At 37.0% G+C, this 26,471-nt stretch overlaps 1 protein-coding gene across 1 annotated transcript; it reads left to right on the forward strand.

Moving 5' to 3' along the window:
* Positions 1-25,448, forward strand: EIF3E (eukaryotic translation initiation factor 3 subunit E). Its single transcript, XM_056331229.1, has 13 exons — positions 1-155; positions 1,896-2,010; positions 5,105-5,222; positions 9,205-9,247; positions 9,698-9,802; positions 11,792-11,917; positions 13,364-13,488; positions 14,579-14,705; positions 16,711-16,812; positions 17,732-17,841; positions 23,686-23,788; positions 24,041-24,175; positions 25,275-25,448. The coding sequence occupies exons 1-13, from the start codon at positions 66-68 to the stop codon at positions 25,311-25,313; spliced, it is 1,338 nt and encodes a 445-aa protein (XP_056187204.1). The 5' UTR covers positions 1-65; the 3' UTR covers positions 25,314-25,448.
* Positions 25,449-26,471: the final 1,023 nt, after the last annotated feature.

Consider the following 26,471-nt stretch of genomic DNA (forward strand, 5'->3'; position numbering starts at 1 on the left):
GGCCGCCCGTTGCCTGCGCGCGCGTCGGCAGGCTCCGCCTCTGGCTTTTCTTTTGCGTCGCCAAGATGGCGGAGTACGACCTCACCACCAAGATCGCGCACTTCTTGGACCGACATTTGGTCTTCCCACTGCTGGAGTTCCTCTCCGTCAAGGAGGTACGCGGCTCTCCCGGGGGTGGGGGAGCCGGCCGCGCGGCTGGGGAGGTGGGAAGGTGGCAGAGAGTGACACCAGATGCCGGTGCCTTGCGTGGGCCTGGGCGCGCCGCGGCCGCCTCCTTGCTCAGGCGCTGCGCGGTCTGGCCCGGCCTGTGAGGCGGCTGGGCCTCGGCGCCCGAGGGCGGGCCCGGGGCTCCCGCACCGTGCGGGGAGGCGGGCCGGCCCTGTGGCGGGGGCGGCGGGGCCCGGCGGGCCTGGGGAGCCGCGCCTCACGCAGGGCGGCTTCCCGGGCCGCTCGCCTGCGCGGCACAGGGGAGCGCCTCTTTCCCCTTCCGCGGATTCGGCGAAGCTTCTTTTCCGTATTCAGGGGAGGGAGAAGCAAAATGTCTCCCTCGCAGCCACGGCTCACTTTCTCGCTCGCTCTGCGGCCGCGTGGGGCAGCCGGCTTGAACCAGCGCCGCGGCCGTGGGCACTCGTGTTGCCCCCTCAGCCGTGGGCGGTGTGGAGGCTTGCGTCAGTGTAGGTAGTATTGATAATCAACTTGAATTTTAAACCGTTGTCATCACGAGTTTGTGTTTAAACCAAGTGTAAGTCCCTTCTAGTGCTGTTCCTTGTTGGTCGTTTTATATATATGCTGAATTAAATTACTGTAAAGAACCCACTAGTGCTGGAGATAACTTTAGACGAAAGTGTTACCAGTCTGTCTGAAGCACTCATCTGATCCATCTTAAGATAGAAACAAAATGTGTAAAATTATATAAGCTTTGAATTTAAAATAGGTGGTGTTTGAGGCTTCAGAAGTGAACCAATTAAGCAGGCATGTGTTGAGACAACTTGACCTAAACACTTCTTGTGTCTAGTGTACGGACTTGGCTTGATGCCTGTTATGTTGGCGGTGTTTTTAGTATTTTGACATGTGTAAATCAGCTCAAGTTAATTAAATAACTATTTTTGTAATGTTGATCTTGAGGAATGTGATGTTTGGAGTGGAATTAAACTTTTGCCGGTTCTGTGTCCAGGATGTTCATATAAGTGGTGTGGTGAATTGAAGTGCAGCCTTCGTGCAAATGTATTTTTGGAGTATACTCTGGTATACATGTACTCCACCTATGTCTTGGAAAACATAACAGCCGTTTACAACTCATAGTTAAATTATGGGGTAGGAACTGTAAAAAACTATTTGACTAGCTTAGAAGACTGCTCTAATTACACAAGCTAAATTAAACTTACTCTTATATTATAGACCTAAAACATATTTTAGATTGATCTGTGCTACAATTAAATTATCAGTTTGATCCTGAGTATCTTCTGAGATCGTTCTGTTATTCAGCTAGTCTGCACTGTTCAGCCTGTCATTTTGTGGAAAGTATTCACTACTTTGAAAGACAAATCTGACCAAAGTTATTATTTTTTAAAATATATATCACTGTTGTAATAGGAATTAATATTCCTGTTAAAAGAATAGTAGTCCAAAATGCTTACTATATTCTGACTGAAGTTCCGGCATTTATAACTAGCCAGAAGTTGCCAGTATCTTGCCAAGACTGGAAATACAGAGAGGCTGTGTAGTGAGCACTCTAAGAGCTGTGAGATCTAGCAAAGCTGTGAATTTTGAAGTTTAAAACAATTGTAATTGGACAAAAATCAATGAATAAACTGTGCCATAAAGGTAACTACATAATAAGAATTGGAAACTATTTAATAGTATTCAGGTATTATAAACAGACTTTTTTGTTTCAGATTTACAATGAAAAAGAGCTACTCCAAGGAAAACTGGATCTCCTTAGTGATACCAACATGGTGGATTTTGCTATGGATGTGTACAAAAATCTTTATTCTGATGAAATTCCACATGGTAAGCTGCTCACTTAGAAAGGCTGTAAAACAAATTTTATTTTTATCTAAAATAATATCTAGTGGTAATTTGCTATTGCACTCAAACTTGAATACTGTTTAACTTTGGCCTTAAGGAAAGGATGTGTAATATGAAACAAAGAGAATCCTCTAAACTTGGGAAGTTTTGGTTTGGTCTCTCTGGATGTTAGTCTTTTGAGTGACATCTACAGTATTGCAATGCTGATTTGGTGATTTCAAGCACTTTGAAGGGTATAGCCTGATAGTTATACTTGGTTTACATCTGTCAAATTAAAACTATTGCACAATAGTTTGGGGTTATTAAACTTTAAAGGACTATATTAAGACTAGATTTCCATTGTAAGTAAATCCATTATCTGTCTGTGGCTAGTTTTTATACTTTGAGGTACAGATTTCTTGAAAACAGGTTTTCTTCACTTCTGTTGACATACAAATTGCTATTTCTCTAGAAGAAAATAAATGAGAATTTGTACTGTAACGAGTATGAAATTTAACCTTTTATTGTCTTCTCCATAACTAGAAACTTTCCTGTTTACTTACTAATTTCTATCTTCTTGAGGAGTGTTGCAGAGGTGAAGAAATTAGAATATCTTGCTTTCATGAAGGATAGAAACTAGAGAGATTTTTGAGTTTACATTTGGGTCCCGTCCCGCCCCCCTCCCCCCACCCCCATTGTTCCTTTTTTTCTGGGTTGTTTTTTTGTTTGTTGGTTTGATATGTTTTGGCTTTTTCCTTCCTGATTCTTGAATATACGCTTTCTTCCTGTTTCTCCATCTTTTTTATTTTGTGGAATTCCTCACCTGTTTCTAAACTAGTGAGACTATGGTCTGTCTTCCCAGCATCATGGGAGGAAGAAGCTCAGGTGCTTTTATGTAGTCAGCTACAAGAGCCAACTGTTCTTATAACTCTGGGCCTTACTCTGTTTTTTTTTTAGGCTCTTTAAACTGCAGTGTGGGCAGTTAGCCTCTTTGGAAATACATGAAGAGAACTGATAGACTTACGGATGTTACATTCAGTGTTTTGGCCAAATCTTTGATATGCTGGCATTATATGTTGTTTGTGAGTGTGTATGCAATGATGCATGGGATTGATAACAAATAATGAAAACCAGAGGTTTTCACTTTCGTACTCTAAGAAACAGTTGTAATGATAAATTCATCTTTAGGTTACTTATTAGTTCTACTGATTAAAAAATGTTAGACCATCTCAAGGCTGTGTTTAAAAAAAAAACAAACCACCACACACAACCAAAAAAAAATAAAAATAAACCCCCACCAAAGCTAAATATGTTTTCCTCTTTCATTGCTGGCTCCAGCCTTTCTGAACTGCTGAAGAATAATATTGCTGTTATTAGTAGTAAACAGCACAAGAAGTAACAATCCTAGCACACTTTCACAAAGTAACTAGTCTCATATCTTTAATAATTGGATTACAGCAACTTATTTAAGCAGGTTGCTAAATGTGTAATTTCATCAGGTCATAGCTGCAAGTAAATTTAATGAATTTGGTCACTGGGAGAGCTCACCCTTCATATAGTCCAACAATTTTCACACTTCTAATGTTTTTCTTGCACTCTTTTGAAACAATCTGAAGTTGTTACGTCACCAGTTTGGAAAGATTTTTTTTGTGTGGTTTGATATGTGGCTTTTATTCAACAGCACAAAATTAACAGAAACAGAGGTAATAACTTTTACATGGAGTCAGTTGTTAAGAGTACTTGCACAGCTTTCTATGGAAAGGTCTCTGAAATCATTCTGGTGTATGTCATCTTCATGTATCAGTGCTTATCAGCATGTATGTACAGACAGGTTTTTTTTGTTTGTGGAATTGCTGGCTTTGTTAGAATTTTAAGCTGATTCTTTTTTTTAAGACCTCACTGTTTTAAGTACTCAGGGCTAAGTTCACTTCGCTATTATACTTAGAAATGTTCCTGCACAATTAACAGTTGCTTTCGTCTTCTCTTCCGTGAGATTCAGGCTAATTACAGAGCCTGGAGATATCATAGGAGAATATTTTTGTACTCTTAGTAAGTCACCTGAATGGTTTTTTTCATTTGTTTCCCCTTCCTCTTTTATAATCTCAAGATTCATCTGAAGTTGGAGATAATTTCTCCTTATTGGAAGGCTTCCTATCAGGCAAGTCATTCTTGGGCTTAGGTTGGGTCACCATTGTGGTGTTAATCACATTAAACCTCCTTTTCAACTATATGTAGTCAAATCACAAAAGAAATGCCTAAGAGGTTTGCTGTGAAATTGAGTGTCCTGGTGTGTAGCTCACTTTCCTGGTTTCCTCCACACTGTTCTTTCCTGGGACTTGGGCTTGGCTTCTCTGATTTGGTGTGTTTCTTGGCTCATATAGCCAATATTGGGGTGCTACTGTTGTTTTGTTTTTGGTTTTGGTTTTTTTTTTAGTTTTTTTAAAGCATATATTTGTGTTCTATATTTTAAGTGTTCATTTTATTGGACTATTTTTTATTGCACTGGTAGCACTTGGTGAAGAAGTTTGGCTCTGTGTAAAATAGTCACCCTAAACCTGTTAGTTCTATTTCCTAACAGTTTTTCTTAAAAGGTTTAATGTTCTAATTAGCATGCTTAGTGCTCCAAATCTTAATTTTGCAGTTTGAGCTGCTTTAAATTCTTCCTGCCAACTTTCAGTTAAGTATTCTAAAAATGTTCTTTCAGAACCTGTTCAGTTAGAGAAAAATCAAATGTTAGTGGTGTAGCACTGTTCGGTTTTTTACCAGGTTTTTTTTGAATAAGTGAAGCTACTTAAATGGTTGTTTCTCCCTTAGTGGAAGCCTGAAGATACCTTGTGTAATACAGACTCTACTCCAGCCATACCGGCTCTTTAGTGGCTTGATGAGCGCTCCACACAGCAGGGAAGGAACCAGATGTTAGAAACTTTTATTGAGTTCATTAATTGTTAGATATCTCTGGTTTTGTGACTTGACTGAGAGTACAAGTGAGGTAGGAATTGGGAAGACATATTCAAATGTGCTGTCAGCACCATCTCATTACAGGTTGGTTTCTGTAAAAACTTAAGGCATTAAAATAAAATCTTTTGTTTGTGTTTAGCTTTGCGTGAGAAGAGAACAACTGTTGTTGCACAGCTGAAGCAGCTTCAAGCTGAAACTGAACCTATTGTCAAGATGTTTGAGGATCCAGAGACTACAAGGCAAATGCAGTCCACTAGGTAATTTTTTAATGTAACTTCTGAGAACGCCTTCTCTGTACCTTTTGGGTGTTGATGGTAGGAATGCTCTCTGTGTAGCAATGGCAAAGACAGATATTTTTCTTTCCAGCCAATATTTAAGTGATGCTTGTGGTCGGGTAATTGTAATTGTTGGACTCAACTTACTCTTTTCAGTGCTTTTACCTGCTGTGCATAAGGCATCTCTGTTGTCCATAATGTTTATGAATAGACTCTGGACAACCGATATTCATCACTCAGTGAAGTCAAATCACAGCCAAGACTGGTTTTGAGGAGGTTTGGGGGGGTTTCTGTTTGGGTTTTTTTGGGGGGTGGGGTTGTTTGGGGAGTTTTAAGGGGAAATACGGGCTGAAACAATGCAGATTCTCTTTTAGGAGATTTTCTGCCCACTCTCTCTTTTCTACTTTTCACAGAAGATTTTGGAGTGCTCTCTGTCTTAGTGTGTGAGGCCTGGTGGATAAGCATTCTTTTAGCCTCATAGTGCACTTCTTTCATGAGTCCTGTCCTTCCCCCCCTTTATCCTCCCTCATCCACCCAAACTGGCCAACTTGTTGGTGTAAGATAGTGCTCATAATAATCTTTTTAAGACATACACAGTTTCTTCTCACTTTGCTTGTGAGAGTAATTGTAAGTGAATGTCTGCATGTTGTGTTTAAGGTCTACAGGAGTTCTATGGTTAAACTCTAACTGGGCCCTGTAGGAAAGAGTTCAGCTGTAGTCATTGGGGACATAACTGCAACTTCAACAGAAGGGAAATAGGTATTTGTTTAGCGTAAATAACTGCTTTTTGCCTTTAAATAGGAAGCATTGTAATTACTGTTGTAAATGTTTTATCAACTCTGGAAAATTAATTAGATCTCTTCTTCAGCCTTACTTGCTCTTAATACTTCAGATAGAGCATACATCAGGTGAAGCATCTGTGGCTTGACTTGAGTTTGAAGGTGAAGCCTGTACTTGGATTTATTGTTGGCAAGCTTTATGTATCTACTGATACGGAAGACAGCAATGTTGCTTCTGGAATCTCCTTAGAAAAATATTGAATGCACAAACTTTTTTTTTTAGGTTCTGCACAAACTGCAGAAACCTTCTAAATAAGGTGTACCTTTATTTGGGAGCACCCCTGCTGAAGAAGATGGGTCTGTGAAGGAGGAGGAATTGATTAGAATTTACTCCTTGTTTGAAGTACAGATTACCATCCTTTTTTCCCTTTCCCCTTTTAGCCAAATTTGCTGAGAAACCCAATTGACCCTTTTGGTCTATGTTTTCTCCACTCTGTGCATTAGTTTTGGTTTTTATTACAGTCTAATGTAGAACTTGATCAGTGCAGAAATGGTGAAGGTGTAGTGTAGAGAGTTTCAATGTGCACACGAAACAAGACATCAGTAGAAATCATGAAATCTGTAAATCTGTTAGCTTTCCAGCACTTCAGAAAAAGCTGTTATTTTTCTGTTTTAATATTGCCATAATGTACTTAAGCTTCTGATTTACTGTAAAAGCATTGTTAGGATAAATAAGCCACCTCTGTGTCTGATTTCAGCATAGATACTTCTCAGACAACTATCTTAAGGAAAAGGAATTACCTTTTTTTTTATGACTTGGGTGGTTATGCAGAACCAGGAACCACTCACAGTTTTGGAAGATAGCTTTGAAATCTTGAAGTGAAAGGCTCAATTGCCATTAGTTAACTGCCTTGAAGTTACTAATTTGGACTACCTTAAGCTTAAAGAAAAGACTTTCTGATACTATCACAACTCTATTCCGATCTAATTGAAATTCTGATCTATATATGTAGATCTTGTTCAATTCTTGCTTTGCTTCTAGCCAGTTTTTATAATAACATTTGGCCTAGGGAAAAAAAATTACCTGTTGCAATTCTAAGTATTAACATTTCTTGGAAATGTGTTCTGTTACTTGACCTTGATTGCAGAAGTTGGGAGTTGATCAGTAGCACATACTCCAAATCAGAAATGCCCTGTTTGGATATAAGGGATGCAGTCAAAAAATGCATGGTATAGAACTTGCCTAATGCTATAAAATACTAGTCCCGCTACTCACATACAGCAAGTTCTGTTTCAGAACTAATGCATTGCTGATTTTTTTTAAATTAAAATATAAAAAACTTGTTTTTAAAACTTCATACTTTAGAAATACTAGTTTTGGTTATTGGTTTGACAGAAGCTCTAATCCACATTGTTGGGATTATACAGTAATGGAAAATAGGCAGACTGACACTTTTCAGCCTGATTGACCCGAGTATAGCATGCTTTGGATGGTAGAAAGCAAATTTCGATTCTTTGGCTTTTGTGCATTTCTGCAGGTGATTTGGAATCTGTATGAAACTTAGAACTGCATATTATCAGGGCTTTAGGTAGTGGTTTTTAATCTGTGACAGTGCTGCCTGGAACATCAAAGTCTAGGAAGTGGCAGAAGATGATGTGTAAAGGAGACTTCGCAAGTGTAAGTTCTCTCAAGGATAAGCCAAAATATTTCACTTGTTTGCTATGCAGCTGTTAGAGGACATTGACTTTAAAATTAGAGGAATAGTTGGTATTCCTGATCTTTGAAGTATGTTCCACTGGAAGAAACTCATGAGACTATTTCATTGCTTCTGTATTACTGAGGATTGTCGTCATTGGCTGCCTTGGCAATGTGCCATTTCCCTGTAGAATCTTATACCATAAACTAATTAAACTCATGGCTTTGCAGTCAGTTGGTTTCAGGGTAAATGGAGATATTTTTTTTCGCTGTGTACACTTTTACTGCTTTGTCCCAAGAGGAATTTATAGCTTGATACTCTTCTCTGTGGTTAATTCTTGGGGGGGGGGGGGGGGGGGGGGGGGGGAGGGGTGTTCTATCAAATATGATAGTTCCATGAATTGTTCCAGGATGTCTTTATTGCATGATTGGTTGAAAGGTGAATGTATAGAAGAGACGTAGTGGGAGGTAGCTACAGGTATAGAAGCATGCCCAGGGCAGTGGGAGCTGGAGAACAGAAAAACTTGGCTGCCTTTCTACAATACAGAAAGAATTAATGACCATACAATCCAAATGCCAAATTGGAAATACTTTACTGCTATTTATGTATGTGAATTCAGCTGTGGTTCTAGTTGCCAGATGACTGCAGCCAAATTTGTATGGAATTCTTACTGTATTGAAAAGCTAGTGTGCTAAATTTCACTCAAAGAACAGATCAAGATCTATTGCAGATTGGAAAAAAAATAATTCACTAAGTTAAGTATTATTTAAAAATAAGTATCTGAAATCCTGTGGTCGTTTGTAGGAGACTTACTGCTGGTAGAGAATTTCATGCTTGCCTGCTGGAGACTTGAACTTGCCTTTGACCTAGATAGTGCTGTTTATTCTTTTATTATCTTTGAATTAAAAAAAGCTTCAGAAATGTGATCACGTGTGAATTGGATGTTTAGAACTTACTGAGCATGATGATTTTTTTAGTTTTGCATCCTGCAGGCATTTGCTGTGGTAGAGAATTTCTTGTTAATCACTGTGTTCCAGTGCTAATAGTGAGATGAATTTCCTTTCTACTTCTGTTTTACTCTAGTCTTTGCGATCTTTTTTCCTATCTTCTGCTGAATTCCAATTGCATGGCTAGAGTGACTGCTGTGGGAGTGAAGGTGAGAGTGGGAAGAGCTCTACAAGAGGATTTAACTTTCATGCTGAAAGCAAAGAATGCCATCAAATTTAAAACCACCTCCCACCCCTTCTTAACTCTAGTTACTGTTGCAGGTGGCTTTCTTTATTTAAAATTATAATTTTTAAGTTTTTTTTACACTTCATGATACTAGGAATAGTTGGCACACTGTTTCTGCAATTGCTTTTGCACAAGTGGAGGAGTATTAAAATTTATATTCCGGGTATTTTATTTTTAACAGCTAAAGGTTGTCTAGTATGTTGCATGGTGACAATCTGTTTTTTAAAAACAGTGGGGTTTATCTTTTTGTTACAGGGATGGTCGGATGCTGTTTGACTATTTAGCTGAGAAGCATGGTGTAAGTGTTTCAATTTTTGTATCTGAATTCATTTCTAAATATCTCCACTCAACCTCCCTCAACAGCTTTGAGCAATTACGGACTTGCATTTTGGCCTGTCTTACATCAACATAGCTAATAGATAAAATATACTGGCATTAGGAATTCTGTCTGAATACTCTGGAGTTTTGTATAAAACAAAAATGAAGCTGGAATTTAATGTTAACTGCATCCTTGTAACTAAGATGTGCTTTACTTGATAATGCAGAAATCCGCCTTTTTTTCAACTATTGGTGTAATTTTTAATTCAGTGGCATGAATTAAGAGAATTATAGTTTCCTATCGTCTTTCCTGTGTACAATGTCTTCAAAGAACCTAAGACTTAAAATGTTACTTTACTATTAAATTGGCTTGTAACAGCATGTTTCTCTTTTCCTAGTGAAGAAAAATGTTTTTTGTGTTCCTCCTTAGTTTAGGCAGGAGTACCTAGACACGCTCTACAGGTATGCAAAATTCCAGTATGAATGTGGTAATTACTCAGGAGCTGCAGAATATCTCTACTTCTTTAGAGTTCTGGTGAGTTTTGGGTATTTGTTGGGTTTGGTTTCATTTTGCAGTTTGTTTGGTTTTTTAATGGAATACTTAGACCAGTAAGTTGTATGTATTAATCTTAAAAATATAATTTTTTGGAGCTTTTTGAGACAATTGCTCTGCACCAAAGAAAAGGTAAAAACAATTGCTAATAATAATCGCAGACCATTGTCCAGCAATTCTGGTATTTTCATGCTGAATTCAGAACTGTCCTTTAAATGTATGGTAACATTTAATTATGGAATACTACTGCTTTCCTCACTGTAAATGTATTCTGGAAAAAAATACTTTTTTAAAAAAAGTAAAATGAATACTTGTTTTTGTGCATAGATACAATCAACAGCAGGTGGACTGAATGTAATTGGTGGTAATGGTGAACTGCCAACTTCTTATCTGAACTCTCATCTGTCTTCTCTTGAATTTTGTGATGGATTTAAGAGTATAAGTCGTCTGCCTAGGAAATATAAACAGCCTAAATGAGAATTGTAGAACCAGATCCATCGTGTCTGAAGCAACTCTTTTCATGTTGTTGTAATTCATATCATTTGTTAGTGGTGGGAGAGAATTTTGAGAATGAAGGTTTAGTGTCTTGTAAGAATCTCAACACAGTAAATTTATTGTTGGTGGTCAGTGAATGTGCCATTTTACTAACAAATGGAAATTTAAGGTAACTGCTTGAAAATCCAGATACTGTAGCTGGAACAGCTGCAGTATTTGAAGGCAGTTGTTGTGAATAGTGAACTGTAAGTATGTGATTTGGAACCAGCACTGTGCATGTGAACCTTCTCAACTAAAAGCATCTGCTAAAGTGACACCTTGGTTGCATGGAAGGTAACATCTTCTAAACCATGTATCTTTCACGGATATGTGGAGTGAATACTGAAAATGTGTAGTGGTTCCTGTGCTGAGGTTTGTTTCTTGCTGTCTAATTTTTAGTCCCATCTAAAAATATCATTAACTTTCTGAAATACTGCTAGAGTAAATAACGATAATACTTGTGATTGACAGTAATTAAAGATTCCCAATTTTGCTTCTTTAATCAGAATAGGGTTTAAAGTAGGAATGAATTGAATTCTTAGTCTAAATTTTGATGATAAAGCTGACTCTAGTGTTGTAGGTGCATTCTGTGTGCTGAGAGTGGAAATAAATTACATATGTAGGTTTTGGGGCAGCTGCCCTTAATTCTTAGTGCCTTCATTCAGGGCTTAGCATTATGTTCTTACATGTCAAAGAACTAATTTCAAAAAGTGAGTACTGTTTTTGTGCCGGTAATGTCTTGGTATAGGAATTTTGTTACTAATTCTAATAGGAGAAGATTTGTTTAAAGTTCTGTGTGATGAAACATAATCTATGAAAGAGCTATTGTATCTGAGCTAAGAACAGAATTTGACACTGTGAATGACCTAGCGTAATTCATTCCTGTATAGAACTAACACAGCTTGACCTTAGTACTACCCTTCCAGGAAACAGATATACTACTGCAAAGTTGCAGTTCTACTGGACATTTCAGTAAGATGTATGCCTTTTGGCATGGCATTAGCAGAAAGAACTTGGAGTATTAGCTTTTCCAAAGTGGTTACCTACTATCAGGAGTTCTTCAGGAGTTTGCTTTGTAATCACCTTGTTATAGTAGTTTAGAAGCATTGCGGGGGGATTTAAACCAGTGTGTCTACTGGTGCTCAGCCATTTATTTTGTTCTTGTTTTAACTTAAGCTGCAGCAGCATGAAGCTTTATCTTACTTTGACAGGACTTTCTAGTTTCTACTTCAGAAGCTTAACTGCTGTTTATTCTTCTGTACCTGAATACAAATGAAGTACTTTTTTTAAAAGTAAAAGATAGGACCATGTAAATTTGATATCTTGTAAATTAAAAATACTGCCAAAGATATTTTTCATATTTTTAAAGTAAATGAAAAAAAAAAAGCAACCCACCAAACCCAAGGAGTATGACTTTGTTGCTGTTCTTGAAAATAGGTTCCAGCAACAGACAGAAATGCTTTGAGTTCTCTGTGGGGAAAACTGGCATCTGAAATTCTGATGCAGAATTGGGATGCAGCCATGGAAGATCTCACAAGGCTAAAGGAGACAATAGATAATAATGTAAGTAAAATCTTGGTCATGTTGGTAGTATTCAAGTTCTGTTATGAATCATTTGCAGCCTTGTTTAGGAGTAGTTTATCACCTTTTCATTGGATACTTCCTTCATAATAGTGGGAGACTTAGAGTGCTTGTGATGAAAGTAGCAAAGCTTCCTTTTTCAGATTACTGCTTCCCTCTTACCACATTTGGAAATGTAGCCAAAAACTTTAAGGTATTTCCAGTAAACAAAAAAACTAGTCTCAAGGATGAGGTGAGGTGTCATTGTGTGAAATATTTTGCTGCTTATATTTCAGAGTTGTACTGTTCATTTTCTGTAAACAATAAAATGCATGTAATTTAAACTATACTCTTTAAACATGAAGATAGTACTGATGACACAAGATACAAGACAACTTGTTTTTATAACTAGTTTTCAGCCAATTCAGCTTCCTCACTAGCTCCTGAGTTTGGATGAGCACCAAGAACATGAAAAGAAAGGGAAGGGCTGCAGTACTAATTCAGAGCAACTGAAGTGATTAAGGTCTTCTCTATCTATCTTCCTCCCTGCTTATAGGGCTTCAGTGGCCATATCTGAAATGTGAGAGTTCTACTCTCCTGAACCAGAATCTTGAAAAGGATGTTTGGTGGCTTGGGTTTTTTCTTGTGGGTACCCCCTGCCCCCACCCCCAAATAATTCATAATCTATGTGATAATGTTAAGAAACTTCTCCAATTTTCTAATCTTTATGAACCTATATGATTATATTAGACTACTGAATGAGTTATTTGTTCGACTCTAGTATTTTTTTTGATGGAATCATAATTGTGCTCTTTAGAGTTATTGTTACTTGCTATGTCAGTTCATTCTCAACACATTGCTTTGCAGGCTGTTTGAAGTGCTGCTGAAATTTGGACCAGATACAGATCCTTAGAGCTGAATCCTTATTTGTGCATTATCAGCTGGTTTAAATGAAGACTCTTGTTTCTGGGCTGAAAGTGGTTATGGTGTTTCCTTGTCTGAGAGTGTATGGCAAAAAAGCTCTTGTGAGGCTTTAGAAAGAGAGAGAAACTGAAAAGCTACAGAAGCAAAGTAGTTCGTTAGATCACAAGAAGAGGGAATACAAGAAATAAAATTCAGAATTCAAAAAGGAAGTAATAATTTACGTTAGCGTGGTGGTCTTTGTTACGGCAAGAGCATAGCTTTTAGTTCGCCAGAATACAAATTTTGGCAAACAACTTAGAATACAATATTGGAAAATATATCCTGGTTATAACTTTCAGTAGACTTATTTTTTTAACAGATGACAGGTTAAAAACCTGGAGGTCAAACTCAGCCGGAGAGTGGTAACAGCTAAAAGGAGGCAGTGGAAAATCATAAATTGTTCAAAAATTACAGGTTTCAACGCATTAGTGTTCATGCAGACTTTGTGTTTTATTTAACTTAAAATGCTGTTATGTTTTCTTCTAGTCTGTCAGCTCTCCGCTACAGTCTCTTCAGCAAAGAACATGGCTCATACACTGGTCTTTGTTTGTGTTTTTTAATCATCCTAAAGGGAGAGACAATATCATTGACCTTTTTCTCTATCAACCACAGTAAGTTGTGTTGTGCTATGTTGGGGTCTTTAAATCAGAATGAAGGCAGATCTCGATTATGCAAACTTGTTGAACGGTTTTCATCCTGAAGCTTTCGGAAGTTCTAATGACATTTTGAATATTTTTTCCCAAGCCTTTTTTTTTGAATTTTTGTGTATAATCTGTTTCTCTTCATGGCTGTATTTCCCCTTCAAGGAGAAAGGATGGTGAAGTAGGAAGAACCAGCTCTTTTTTTTTTTTCTGGTGCTTCAGGCGAAGTGGGGACAAAATAAGTAGTTTTGCTAGACTACAAACTCCTACCACATCTTTTCTAGGGATGTGGTAGGCTGTAGGGAAAGGTATTCTTCTAGTTTGATATTACAAAACATATTTAAGAGTTCTTGAGGGAAATTTGAGAATAGAAATGAAATTTGAAGCACTACAGCCATTTTTGGGATTACTGGTAGGTCTGGGAGTGTAGAACAGCTTAACACTGAGAAATTATTTGTAAGCTTTGTTCTTCTAGTACTTGCTTGGAGGTAATGTATTAGGATAGGAGAATAGTACCAAAGAAAAGCAGTGGAATTTTTCCATGTGTTCCCAGTAGCCTGGTAATCTGTAGCGGGGTTTTTTGTTTCGTAGTGTATGTGTTAGCTTGTTTTTTAATTTTTACTTTTCACTTATAAATGTGGGCTAATTTATTGGACAGTTGAACAGGAAAGTTGCAGGCTTAGATGATAGTATAAAAAACAGACTTTCTGTGGTTCTGTGTGCTCCTGCAAAAACTCCTGTTGTGAAATCAGTGTAGCTGATGGCTTAGGCCGGTGTTGACCTAAACTTAGTGTATGGACTGTTCTTTTGCAGTGCTAGCCCCTTTTCTTCTCTTCCTAGCACACTGCTGCCTTCTCTTCCCATTGTTTTCCTCCCACCTCCCCCTGTCCCAAAAGATGATCACAAGATTAACAAAAATAAATCATCCTTCTATATTTGAATAAATGGTCAGTCACAAGCCCTGGTATTGCATTGCTTAAAAGGCACTCAAGATATTTAGCATGACTACTGTTTTGATGAAAAATTGTGTTATCTGAGCTTTGTCTGTATTTCTTTCTAGGTATCTCAATGCAATTCAGACAATGTGCCCACATATCCTCAGGTACTTGACTACTGCAGTCATAACAAATAAGGATGTTCGTAAACGTAGACAAGTGCTGAAAGATCTAGTCAAGGTTATTCAGCAGGTAAGGACAGAATTAGCTGGTATTTCTGTTCTTTTGTTACTGAGACTTCATAATAACTTGCTTCTAATAATATGCCTGGTTTAGGACTTCTGCTTATGTATTTTGGTGTTCACTTTCTTTCACTGAACTAAGTAATCACTGTGAAGTAAAATGCATGTCAGTTAGTGGCTGGACAGAATAAATCTTTTCCTCCTTTCATGTCAACAAGCAAGGAGTAAAATCGAATATGCACTCCATTTTGCTTTTCCTGTATGATTAAATGCAGAAAATTCAGTGACACGTGTGAAGTGACTTCTTAGCCACCCCACAAGGAATTGTTGTATGAGTAAGGGATCTTGTTTACATTTCAAAACCACTGAATTGTGTGCATTGTTCTGTGTTTATGTGCATTTCCTTGAAACTGCTTCTGTTGTCATAGTTTCATGATGTAGACATGGACAAGAGCAATAAAAGAACTGTGCTTGATAGCGATCAGGGAGTTAGGGCACAGATTATGTGCAATCAGCATGCAAGTTTGTATACAAGCTATTATGCTTCAAACAATAATAACATACATTGTGAATAATAACAGCATGACAGGCTAGCAATCAATTATATATCATCAATGCTTGGCATGGATATACAGAGCACAGTCAATGCAAAGATCAAATTTTAAGCATCTCTTAAGCTGTTTTTTATTTAGCATTAGTGTTAACAAGTATCATATGGACTATAAACTAGTTAAGTGTTAAGACTTTTCTTTTATCTTAAGCAAAACCATGAATTTTGGCATTGAACTTCTAATGTAATATGAACTTGTAATATTAGAAGTAAAGTAACATTTCACACCTATTTTGCTTTCTTTTTTCTTGTACAATTGGTGTGAATAAAAAAGGGGTCATTAGGTTGTTCCTTCTGAAAATACCAAATTTGGCTTTACTTTTGAAATACCTGATAAGAGATTTATTTCTTGGTACTCTTCACTATACTTCATTTTATTAAATCATGAAGTGGTAGAGGTTTTGTAGTTTTGAAAGCAGATCAGACAGGATAACTAGTGACTTGTCTACATAGCAAAAACAAAGCATTGAATGAAGTGCTTTGTCAAATGTCATATGGTAGGCTGATTGCTCTACTAGAGATTGCTGATATGTGCAATACGTTTGCAAATATTGAACTGATAGGTAATCCGTCTGTGTCTAAATTTAGAGGTGATCAGTCCAAGAATTTTTTTTTTACATGGTGGATTTTAATTACATTAACTAAAGTGCAATTTTTATGTAAAAAAACCCTTTACCTATAAGACCTAAATAATGAAAGTATAAATGCACTCCTCCTGGGAAGGAAAAGTAACTCCGATCCAGAAGAAAAAAATACCACTCCTAGTAATTCCCATAGTCTGCTGATCTTGCTCTGTGCTAAAGTAGATATTGACAGATACTGAGTTAAACTGTCTATGAATGTGTGTTAGAGACACATCATAGGATGTTTAATTACATCTTAATTTACACAAATGTGTATAGATCTAGTGTTGTTCCTGCCTTGTAGTTGAGAAAGTTGAGTAATTCCTGTAATACTAAAATAAATTCAAGTATTTTGTATACAGGAAGTAGCATTATTTGTGTTAGCTATGTTGTCCATGTAAGTCATTCAACTTCTAAGTATGGAGGATTTGGTGTTGCAGTAGTCTTTTGAAATTAGAATTTAGGAAGACTATCTGTTCTATATTTTAAGAAATTTGGAGGTTTTATACCGGACTAGCTGTAGTCTGACATTTTTCTAACCCAAAGACTGCAGCACTAAATGCTGCTGGTGAAACTATACTTCTGGTTGTTTAACCAGACTATTGGAGGGGGAAAAAAGCACATTTATGCACTTTTGTGGGAGGAATTGGGAGGTTTAATTTATTTTTTTATGATGATGAATGGACTTGTTTATGGTATGAAATTATGGTTGAAGAATATAAAGAATACTAGAATGACCTTGTGACCTTGATTTCTAATACTGTTATAATTTTTTTTGGCAGGAGTCCTATACCTACAGGGACCCTATCACAGAGTTTGTGGAATGCTTGTATGTCAATTTTGATTTCGATGGTGCACAGAAGAAGCTGAGAGAGTGTGAAACAGTAAGGTTCATAACACTTACAAGAGTTGTCTTCCTTTAAGTAAAAATCTCTAAAATTCAGTGGCCCGCTAATTTAGTTAGGTAGTGTTTGATTCCATTGCCAATATTTTCTGATGGGCTTTAATTCATGCATGTAGGAGGATTGTAGTGGTATGGGGTTTTAGTTAAGCAGTTCTAGAACAAGAAATGAACAGGTAATTGTGCATTTGGCTGAACTTCAGCTTTTCCATTACTATTTGAGAAGTGCTTGAAGAAAAGCTTGGATTTGCCTTTAGTTGTGAAAGATGCTGCATCCTGGAATTGCAGTGGTGAAAAATAATGTGAAATAGCATTAGGATAGTTAAATACATATTCTTGGACTACTGTGGACAGCTGAAGATACCCAACACTTGGGTTGACTGGTGTAAAAGTTAGTATTTCTAATAGCTGAACACTAGTACCAATTCTTACAGCCTCTGGTTTGGCTTTCCTTTCACTAGTATTAGTCACGAAGTAAGTTAGAAGACTTATAATCTTCACTGCATAGGGCTGGTGGTCCTGTAATCTGAACTTTATAAGCACACTTGCACTACTGAATAAGCTGGTTTGCATTGTAAAGAGAATGCTGATCAAATTACAGAGTGAAAGAAGAATCCTACAATATGAGTGAGGAGTTCAACTTTATGTACTGGAGGGGTCTTCAGCAGAATTATGACAGCAGTAGACCTTGTTCTCTTGAGTCAGATCTCAGTGATCTTGTTAAGATGCGATTTTAATTTGGCAAGCTTCAGAACAATGAAAACTTCTGCTATATCTGTAGCTTTTTCTTCACATATTGGAATATACAAAGAACTGTTCACTAATCTTGCTTGTTGATGGTGTCTACCAGTGAACTACCACTATGTTTGTTCTCAGCGTTCCCTTTCTCCTCATATTTGCAGGTGCTTGTGAATGATTTCTTCTTAGTGGCATGCCTTGAGGACTTCATTGAGAATGCCCGTCTCTTTATATTTGAGACTTTTTGTCGCATCCATCAATGTATCAGCATTGGGTAAGATACAGAAAAAGCAGTCATGACTGACGGTTTGACAAACAGTGTAAAACTTAGTATAATATTCAGTCATCAGATAAAACAAACATTATTAACTAAAGTCTAATTGGATAGTGGCCTTTCTGGTTTCATTGCTTTAACGTGATGTACTTAAATTGAAACAATTGTATTTAAAAGTTGAATTCTTTAGTTAAAGTGGTTAACTTTAAAACAACCTCTCTACCACCCTAGCCCCCTAAACAAGCAGTGCTTTCAAGCCAAAACTGTGTTGTGGTGTCAAATTAGATCTCTACTAGATGTAATGGGAACTTTCATACCCAGAATCACCAAAGTCCAGGTGTCGTCTTAATTTGAAGCGAATTCCACACATACTGATACAGAGTAGTAATATTAAATAAAGACAGGTTGCATATACAGCAGTTGCTTAAATTTATATTTGGTAAATGCAGATAGCCTTGTCTGTCTTATAGCTGTGTTCTTGGAAAATTACTGGAATTGTATTGTTTTATTCATTACTTAAATAGAAAACAATAGATCTTATTCCCTGTGGTACAAAGTGATCTGGCTGTAACAAAATGTTCTTGTTAGCAATGATGTCTGTCACTTGGGCAAATATTTTGTAAAAGACGACTTATGAGTCAAGTCCATTGCCTCTGTTGTAAAAGCTAAGCAGGAAGATGTTACACATGCTTGAGATACCGTTCACCTTGGCCTTTGCCCCTGTTCCCCATACTTCCACATCCCTTAAACTCTGAATGCTATAAAAATCTCCACGGTAGGGAACAATGAAGAGATTCTTGAGACAGCAGAAATCAAAGCTGTTAAACCGTAGTATCACAGAATCATTTAGGTTGGAAAAGACTCTTAAGATCATAAGAGTCCAACCATAAACTTAATGCTGCCAAGTCCATCGGTAATCATGTCCCTAGACTGCCACATCTACACATCTTTTCAACACCTCCAGGGACAATGATTCCACCACTTCCTTGGGCAGTCTGTTCCAATACTTGATCACCCTTTTAGTGAAGAAATTTTTTCTAATATCAAATCTAAACATCCCCTGGTGCAACTTCAGGTAATTTCCTCTTGTCCTGTTGCCTGTAACCTGGGAGAAAAGACTTGACACCCACCTCCTTAACAGCCTCCTTTCAGGTAGTTATAGAGAGCAGTAAGGTCTCACCCCGAGCTTCCTTTGCTCTTACCAAGTCCAATGGAGTCTTGTTACCAGCTTGCATCCAGAGCAAATGTGTGCATCTGGTCTTTTGAGGAAGCACTTTAACGCTGCTTGACTTCAAAAGAAAAGGACTTGGGAGAAAATTGTCTTTAGTTTTGCAAGCTTGTTGAAGGGATTGCTCTCTCATGGATAGCTGAAAAAAGGACAAAGATTCTTAGCGCTTCTAATCTCTGTTCACTGGGTGACACATTTGTCTTCAGTGCATTTGGGAAATATTTTTTTTATTCTTTGTGTCAGGTTAAAATAGTCAATGATTTTAAGTGTAAAAGGCAAACAGTGAATTTGAGCATTTTAATTAGCTGTGGTGTATTGCGTTTTAAGCATAGCCATAATAGTAAACTGAATCTAGGCGCTGTGGGCAAAACTTTTCCATACTTAATGTTAATTTTTATAAGGGGGCTAATACTTATTCAAAACCCCTTTATCCCTACATGTGCAGTACTCTGCCTAAAGTGATTTCAGATGAAGTATGTGGAAGAAGAAATGTAAATATAGCCCTCTTAGGGATGAATTTCTGGGGAATGTGTAAGTCCTGATAGTGTCTTGCTACTTCCTATAACTTTTTTTAGTCTGGTAAATACTGCACATACTAAAGCACAAGTTTTCAGTGAACCCGGTTGTTTAAGCTTTTTTAACTAAAGATGTCTTTCTGAGAAGTTTGCTTCTTTGATCTGGCTCTAATCAATGAGCAGAGTCTGGAAGATATATCTTAAGTATGCTTTAAGTCTCTCTGTCAAAAGATACTGCTAACAGTGTGGGTTAACATACCAGTGATTCATTATGGCAAAAATAATAAGCTTTATTTAACAAGTCAAGGTTTATGGTAGGTGGTTATCATTTGTTTAATGTTTATTACTTATTTTACGGTTCCTATTTTTTTGTGCTGTATGTGGTTATTTCAGCTTAAAGTACAATATTCTAGTTGGTTCTCCTTGTTATGTCCGATTCATAAATATATAAGCATTATAGTGTGTTTAGAAGCAAGTGACAGACTTTTGAGACATATATTTCAGATTGACATGGATATTCCTACCATGTGTGTATCGCTTCAGGTAGTCGTATGTGGAATCAATCATCAGTAATGAGATTCTTTTCAGTAGGTCATTGTGTTTTAAATGATGGACGTAAGCCTCAATTTCTGTGCAAACTGTAATAATAGATTTGAGCTGAAGTTGGGCGTATAAGGTTTTCTTAGTGCATATCAGACTTGGTTTTAAAGAAATTTTGAAGCCAGTCGAAGTGCTTTTAATTAAACATTTGAGGCATAGTTCTTGCATTTCTTTGTCCACAAGTGATTTCCACTGGTATTCCTGGAATTGAAAACTAGTCCATTTTACCACGGCGCTTGATAAGTACTGTTTAACTATTCAGAACAAATTTGAAAACAATTAGTGGGAAATCTGCTATTCTTTATGTTAAATGGGAAATAGATGGCTCATTTAATGTTTTTTTAACTACTCGCATCTGTTGGACCGCAGACATTTTTCCAAAGTATGTAGTTGCTTTATCAGTTGTAACTTTAAAATTTATACATCCTGAATCATCCTGCAATAGTTTACTGTTTGAAATATCATGTTTAACAGAGAATAATAGATTGATTCAGAATGTGTTTTGGTTCATTTGATATGCCTGTATTTAATTGAAGAGCTGAATATGCTTTATTCTGCTATATATTTTAATTCTGTGTGCAGTACAAGATAGGCTTGTTTACTGAATTCCGCACATCTTCATATGTAAACTAGCCTTTTAAGCAAAGAAGTTAAATAACACTTGCTCCCTAGCACGACCCAAGTAAGTGAATCTCCTTTTAAAACAAAGGTAGAAATAGTCTAAACAACTATTTTTGAAACTACCATTGTAAAACTAGCCTTTGAAATGACCTGTAACTTGAAAAGGGTAGACAGTATTCTTTAATAAAATTATTTCATTATAATTTGATGATTTTTATTGGATTATAGTGGGGATCTTTATAAACAATGGTCATCTCAAATACAGCTTTTCTTGCTTCCGTTCCTTGGCATTAATGGTATTAATATGTATTTGTAAATCTGAAGGTGTCACTATTACTTGAACTGTAAACATGTATGGGGCTGAGCTGTAGCTTGTGTCTCTTGAGAGTATTAGATACCGATGTTGACAGTGCAATAGGAGAATGGTGGTGTTTGTTATGTATCTGTACTCAGGATAGATCTTCAGTGCGTTTGCCTTGGAAGGATAGAGAATGTTTTTTGGCAGTATGTGTTGCTTTACCAGGCAAGTACCTCCTCCACGTTACACCTCCAGGCACTTGGAGTGGTGCTGGCCACTTCAGTGTAGTGTGCAAGGAGACCCTAAAATGGAGTCCAGTTGCCACAAGTGCTGGAATAAGATCATTTTTTGCATCAAAAGTGCGATAAAGTTTTAGGGTTTTTAATAGAGATACCTGTTTCACTGAAAGATAGCTGTTGCTTGATAACTTCTGTTATTTTATGTTAAAATTTTAAATCCATGTAAATCCTAAAGCTAGAAGTTGAGATAAAATAGTTTTTTATATTCCTTCTTACCCTGTCATTTTCAGTCTCAGTTTTGTAAGCTTTCCAAATGTGTGTGCAGGAAGAAAATACCTGTACAGAAGTGTGCAGCTTCTGTCATGTAGCTGCATATATGCTATATGTTTGTTCATATAATCTTTCTTTTAATTTAAAAAAAGGTTACCGCTGCAGAAGCTGAGCTAGTAAAACATAGACATAATAGGAAAAGATAGAATTACCTGCTAGGTGATACAAAGCACTGCATGGTTTCTGGGCTCTTTCATGACCTCTAGAACTCTGTGCCCTCTTCCCCTCCAAGTACACAGGGATTTTAAGTTAAGGAAAAAGCAAAACACAGGTGCTGTACATTGGAAGGGACCCCTGGAAGTAATCTGGTTTAATTCTGTGTACCCAATTAAAACTCTGAACAGGGCTCACTGCACTGTTCCATTATGCTACTTAAGGTCTTGTCTGGTTGATTCTTGACTGTCTCTAAGGATAGAGGTTCCACACTTCAATCCCATTGGTAGGTTGCTTAATCCCCAGTACAGTGGCAGTAGCCATTCTTGTGGTCATCTGTGGGAGGAGTTATTTTATCTGATTCTTATTGATGTTTCTAAAAGAGAAACACAGGAATTCCCTAACACACCCCCTGCCACGTTCTTTCAGTTAAAAATTATAGTTTCAAGTCAGGTGCTTAATACTACTGAGTTGGAGGTAGTAAAGCAATTTGTAACTTCTTCCTATTGAAATAGTCATCTAGGAAAAATAAGACATCTGATGTTTCTACAAAAATTTACATCCCTGATATCTTCTGTTCTCTTACCTGCATTAACTCTACAATTATAACTTGAGTGCAGATTAGCAGTTACAGTGGAACAGGAACAACTGTGGTTGGATTTTACTTCCCCTTTACCGAAGTCCAGATAGTTTGTTACAGAGTTGTTGTCGTTTTGCTGGCAGTGTAAAGCCAGTATTTTATGTTACTTCAATTTTCTTTCTACTCATCTCACTTCATGTTTGTGACAAAAAATGGAATTTACATTTTAGTTGGGAGAAGCGTGAGAGATCAAGAACGTACAGGAGAGAAGATTGTATAGAGATGAGTATATATATATATAATCTAGTCAGGTAGACAAGCTAATAATTGATAGATATGAAGTATTTGCTTGACACTAGTAATTGTCAAGAGGAAAATCACTTTTTCAAGTGGAGAAAAATATGTTTAAGCAAGAACCTTTAAAATGGTGAGAAGTTGACCTCTTGTGCAATGCAGTGTAGCCAGCTGGCGCTTTGGTCATTTCTGTAGCCCTTACCTCCTATTTGTTACCTCAGTCTGAAAGCTGATGGAAGAATGAGGGTTACAAATACCTTGTGTCAGCCAACTGCCAGCAGGAAACTAAAAGAGTTGGCTGGAAAGCCACAGGAAACACCATCAGAAGGAATTACACTTGGACAAGAGCACTTGTTTCATTAAGAATTTTCACTTCTCCATCTTCCCCCACCATCTCTTCTTGAAATTGCAAGAAGTTTGAGTATAGCATATCTGTCTGTACCAAACTCTCATGTCTCTTGTTCCTGAAACTTCAGACTGCAGTTTATTGCCTAACACTTTCCTGAACTAATTAGTCTAAACTTTCTTGACTGCTGGCTGGATTTAAGTAAGAATAAAAGCAATACAGTTGTTCTCTTTATAGTGACAGTTGCTGTTTTATGTTGTGGTGCGATGACTTAATTGACAATTTTCCAAAGAATGTTAATGTAGACAAGGTTTAATAAGAATACATAAAAAGAAAAAAGCGAAGGTCAAAATTTCAGTGCAAGCTGATGTAGTTCAGAATGAGTAAGTGTATACTTCAGGACATAAATTCCTTATTCACAGTGTCCCAGGGTGGTGGGAGATGTGCAGGAGTTCATGTATGTATTAAAGCCATTTCAGTCAAATGAAAACATGCTTCCCATATATGTGGTATTTATCAAATACAAATTTTGGACTGTGCCAAAATTTTTGTTGGTTTAACTTGTATTCCGTAGTCCTTAGTCATGTTTACTGACATCAAAAGGTAAAATAAAATCCCTCTGACAAGTCTTATCTTTTAGTATGTTGGCAGATAAACTAAATATGACTCCTGAAGAAGCGGAAAGATGGATTGTCAATCTAATTCGAAATGCGCGATTAGATGCCAAATTGGATTCAAAGCTGGTAAGACTGTACAGATGGATCCAACTGAATTTGCTGATTTTTTTTTTTTTTAAATGAAACTTATTTTGCTTTGTTCAGGAAATTCTCACTTTTGCTGTTTGTTTTTCTTTGCCCACAAAGTCTGGTGGACTTCATTCTGTTGTGATCCTGTGTGAAAAATGATCCATGAAAGCTCTGAAAGCAGAGCCTTAAACTAAAGGCTTATGAATTCTGAGTCGTGGTTAAATTTGCTGTATTTTTGTTGTGTTTTAGGGCCATGTAGTCATGGGCAACAATGCAGTCTCACCTTATCAACAAGTTATTGAAAAGACCAAAAGCCTGTCTTTTCGTAGTCAAATGTTGGCTATGAACATTGAGAAGAAATTGAATCAGAGTGGTAGATCTGAGGTTGGTATAAGTTTACATTTTTCTCAATTCCTGCTGTCTTTTTTGCAATATATTTAAGTATAATTCTTAACCTGTTCCTCTTAATTCATCAGAGGTACCTAGTTCTAGTTATGACACCAGCAATTAAATCGAAAAAGGTTTATTTTCTTATGGTGAGCTTTAGACAGTGGTTCTTGTTGTCTTCTCGCCTTTCTCCTCATGACTAGGTATTCCTTTGTCATTGTTGCATATCTCTTTCTGTTGTCATTTAATTATCTACTTTTAACAGTTTCCTTTGCCACCTGAAAAGGGCTAATTTTGAGAGGTGACATTTGTGAAAGGTGACATTTACTTCAAGTACAACCCACTTGAAAAAAGTATCTATAGATGCATGTATATATTGAGAGAGGAGTGAATGATGCTTAAGACTGGGACATAAAGAAGTTGTGCAAAACCCTAATGTTAACCTCTATATTCTCCAGTATTTCATTAAATGAGTTTTAAGTAGAACAAATGAAAAATAAAAAAAGCTGGTAAGATCATCTGGTTTTGCCTCTGTCCACCTTGCAATATGGAAAGCTTTGAGAGGAAGAACAGCAGTGTAAGGTTGATGACTGACATAATTAAAAAAAAAAACAAACAAAAAAACAAACAACAAAGCCACCTAAAACCAAACCACACATTAAAAGAACTTGGAAAATTTTAGAAGTTTTATTGGGCTTTCTCACTGCTTGGCTGAAACAGTGATGGGAGTTGGACAAGCAGTGGTGCATTAGTTTATTCCATTAAAGGGAAGTCAGGTGAAACTTACATGATACTATTTTCTTTCAAAAATACAGCTGCCAAATTATTTTTATATTTTGGAATCTTGTAGAACTTTTCCTTTTTGAAACTGCTAGCCTGGAGGACTAAGGCTATACAACTTAATTACAGCATTTCTTTCTGCTATATCAACACTTGCTTTAAAGTTAGAGGGTATCCTTCGCTAATGCTATTCCCACTTCATAGCCATATAACAATATTATGATTTAAGTAATTTCTCATAAATGTCAGCAACCAAGAGATAATAGTAGTTTCTTTTCTACTAATCCTTATTTATTGATATTTATTTTTTTTGTAGGCACCTAACTGGGCTACTCAAGACTCGGGCTTCTATTGAAATCCTTCTGCAGAGGGGGGGGGGATTCAGTTTTCATTTGACTAAAAAGCACATAAATATGTAACTTTTTTGAGAAAAGGTAATTATGTATTACATCTAACATTATTTGAATAAAATTGGCTACTTTTAACAGTCTGTGCATCTCTCCAACTTAAATAGATAATTATCTTGTATAGGGTCTTTTTCGCATAGTGGTGTTCTGAAGCATTTTGAATCAGAGTTTGCAAAATTGGAAATGTCAGTTCTCCTGGATTTGTTTGTCTCCGAAGGATGTTGTTGCTCTCAGAGCTGTGTACAGTTTGGAAGTGGGTGATTAGTTAGTTATTATCTATTGGAAATAGCACTTGAAAAAAAAATTAAAAGCAGATGGTACAAACAAATGGATCCCCACTGAACATTTGGCCAAAGCAGAACCTTATTCTGCACTTCCATGTTTTTGTTTGTCACGGAAAGAAGCTTGGTAGAGCAAAGGCACATGTAACCTGCACCTTCTATGAATCCCAACATAATCTACATGTGGTATACTTTGGGTAGACCTGTGTGTTCATGCTTCCGACATCTTTCCTGTTCTGGATATCATTTTTAATCTTGCCCAGTGGTGGAAACTTTCTAGAATAGAGCTTTTTGTTTCAGAGGGAAATGTCTTTCAAAAGGTCGGACTGATGAGCTGCCTATGGTTTGAAGCTTTTATTTTGAAATCTGAATTCTTCAGATTCATGATGCAAACATGAATACAACAAACCCCTGTATTGTTCAACTATTGTGTCTTGAAGGAGTTTAAGTTTCTGGGGTTTTTCATCTAGTGCTTCACACTTCCCTGGGTTTCCTTAGCAGCTTTGCACTGCAGTATCATAGCACCTCTAAGAGAAAATCCAAGATAGTTTTTAAGGTTCCGTGAAGTATAGTGACTGATCAGTGAGATGAATGTGAATATTGGAAAGAAAGAGACAGTATCTCTGCATACAGTTCTGTGTTTAAGATTGAGGGGAAAAAATAATTACTCTCCTTTGCTTTATTTCATATACCTTTTTCCCCTCCTTGCTCCTAAAGTTCTGGAATTCATCTGCATGTAGGAAGTTGTTTAACTCGCCAACCCTCCTGCTTGCTGTCTGCAGTTACGTGTTGGCTGGGAAACAGTTACAGGAACAGATTTGTCCA

This window comes from Falco biarmicus, chromosome 3 (genome assembly GCF_023638135.1).
Source record: "Falco biarmicus isolate bFalBia1 chromosome 3, bFalBia1.pri, whole genome shotgun sequence".
NCBI classification, from domain to species: domain Eukaryota; kingdom Metazoa; phylum Chordata; class Aves; order Falconiformes; family Falconidae; genus Falco; species Falco biarmicus.

Bases quoted from the DNA above. Each gene is read 5' to 3' on its own strand.
- EIF3E (XM_056331229.1), top strand. From the start codon at position 66: ATGGCGGAGTACGACCTCACCACCAAGATCGCGCACTTCTTGGACCGA. The intron at 156-1,895 runs GTACGCGGCTCT...TTTTTGTTTCAG, and splicing joins AGTTCCTCTCCGTCAAGGAG to ATTTACAATGAAAAAGAGCT. The intron at 11,918-13,363 runs GTAAGTAAAATC...GTTTTCTTCTAG, and splicing joins AGGAGACAATAGATAATAAT to TCTGTCAGCTCTCCGCTACA.